The sequence below is a fragment of the Octopus bimaculoides genome, chromosome 5 (assembly GCF_001194135.2).
Source record: "Octopus bimaculoides isolate UCB-OBI-ISO-001 chromosome 5, ASM119413v2, whole genome shotgun sequence".
NCBI lineage: Eukaryota > Metazoa > Mollusca > Cephalopoda > Octopoda > Octopodidae > Octopus > Octopus bimaculoides.
Window position 1 is genome coordinate 107160546 of NC_068985.1, and position 1867 is coordinate 107162412.

General features: G+C 45.6%; 1 protein-coding gene across 1 annotated transcript in view; it reads right to left on the bottom strand.

Annotated features, from left to right (window-relative positions):
- LOC106879590 (cysteine desulfurase) overlaps nt 1–1867 on the bottom strand; it is an 18764-nt gene that overhangs the window by 11463 nt on the left and 5434 nt on the right. The window contains exon 3 of the mRNA XM_052967922.1: nt 1037–1153. Within this exon, the coding sequence (XP_052823882.1) occupies nt 1037–1153 (117 nt within the window). The remainder of the gene's footprint in view (nt 1–1036; nt 1154–1867) is intronic.

Here is a 1867-nt window from a genome sequence, read left to right on the forward strand (position 1 = left end):
TACCGGGACGTAAACACACCAGCATCGGTTGTCAAGCGATGTTGGGGGCCAAACACAGACGCACAAACATATATACATACACATACATATATATATATACGACGGGCTTTTTTCAGTTTCCATCTACCAAATCCACTCACAAGTCTTTGGTCAGCCCGAAGCTATAGAAGACACTTGCCCAAGGTGCCACGCAGTGGGACTGAACCCGGAACTATGTGGCTGGTAAGCAAGCTACTTACCACACAGCCACTCCTGCGCCTACATTAGATAATATAATTCTGCATATGATATGTTTGAATAAAATGTGGGTTGCTCAGAGCCGAAATGTTCTGGCCCATGACCAACCAGGGGCTGAACTACAACTATAACTCAAGACCCTCACCCTCAATATCATGAAAATAAAAAATCATCATCATCGTTTAACGTCCGCTTTCCATGCTAGCATGGGTTGGACGATTAGACTGAGGACTGGTGAACGAGATGGCTACACCAGGCTCCAATCTGATTTGGCAGAGTTTCTACAGCTGGATGCCCTTCCTAATGCCAACCACTCTGAGAATGTAGTGGGTGCTTTTACGTGCCACCGGCATGAAGGCCAGTCGGGCGGTACTGGCAACGGCCACGCTCAAAATGGTGTATTTTACATGCCACATGCACAGGAGCCAGTCCAGCGGCACTGGAACGATCTCGCTTGAATGTCTTTTCATGTGCCACCAGCACAAGTACCAGGAAGGCGACGTTGGTAACGATCACGCTCAAATGGTGCTATTTATGTGCCACCGGCATGGAAGCTAGACAGCTACTCTGGCAACGATCAGTCCTCCACTGGTATAGGTGCCATCATGATTTCGCTTTCACTTGTCACAACAGGTCTTCGCAAGCCGAGTTTAGTGTTCAGTGAAAGAGACGTTGGCATGAGTGCCAGTCGTCAAATTTAGTTCGATTTTGATTTCACTTACCTCAACAGGTCTTTGCAAGCGGAGTTCAGTGTACAATGAGGGAATGGTACGCAAAATGTATAAAATTAGATTCATACCTTTCTGGAATTTTCTACAGCAGCTTCACTTTCCCATCCATAGGCATGTGTCCGAGAATGAGGGTTTCCATAAAAGCTGATCATGTAGGGAAGCATGGTATCTATGACTCTGGGGTCCTGCATTAAAAACAACAAAAATAGATTAAGGGAAGAAATTTGGGATCAAAGTCAGCGACTTTCACAGAACAAATGTATATTAACTCCCAAATCTATACATTCAGATAATTTCTATTTCACCTTGCTTTTTACAGTTAGTCCAAGGAACAAAAGCTGTGTCTATGACACCTACAAACCCTACCAGAAAATGGCAATGACTTGGTGAGGAGGAAGCTGTAGTCATAAGACTCACTGTACTCTTGATGCAGTGATTGCATGTTTGTGCTGTTGAAGAAAACAAGATTGAAGTGTGTGTGTATGCATGTATATTATATGTACATGTAGTGGAGGCGCAATGGCCCAGCGGTTAGGGCAGCGGACTCGCTTGTCATAGGATCACGGTTTCGATTCCCAGACCGGGCGTTGTGAGTGTTTATTGAGCGAAAACACCTAAAGCTCCACGAGGCTCTGGCAGGGGATGGTGGTGAACCCTGCTGTACTCTTTCACCACAACTTTCTCTCACTCTTTCTTCTTGTTTCTGTTGTACCTGTATTTCAAAGGGTCAGCCTTGTCACACTGTGTCACACTGAATATCCCCGAGAACTACGTTAAGGGTACACGTGTCTGTGGAGTGCTCAGCCACTTGCACGTTAATTTCATGAGCAGGCTGTTCTGTTGATCAACTGGAACCCTCGATGTCGTAAGCGACGGAGTGCCAACAATATATGTATGTG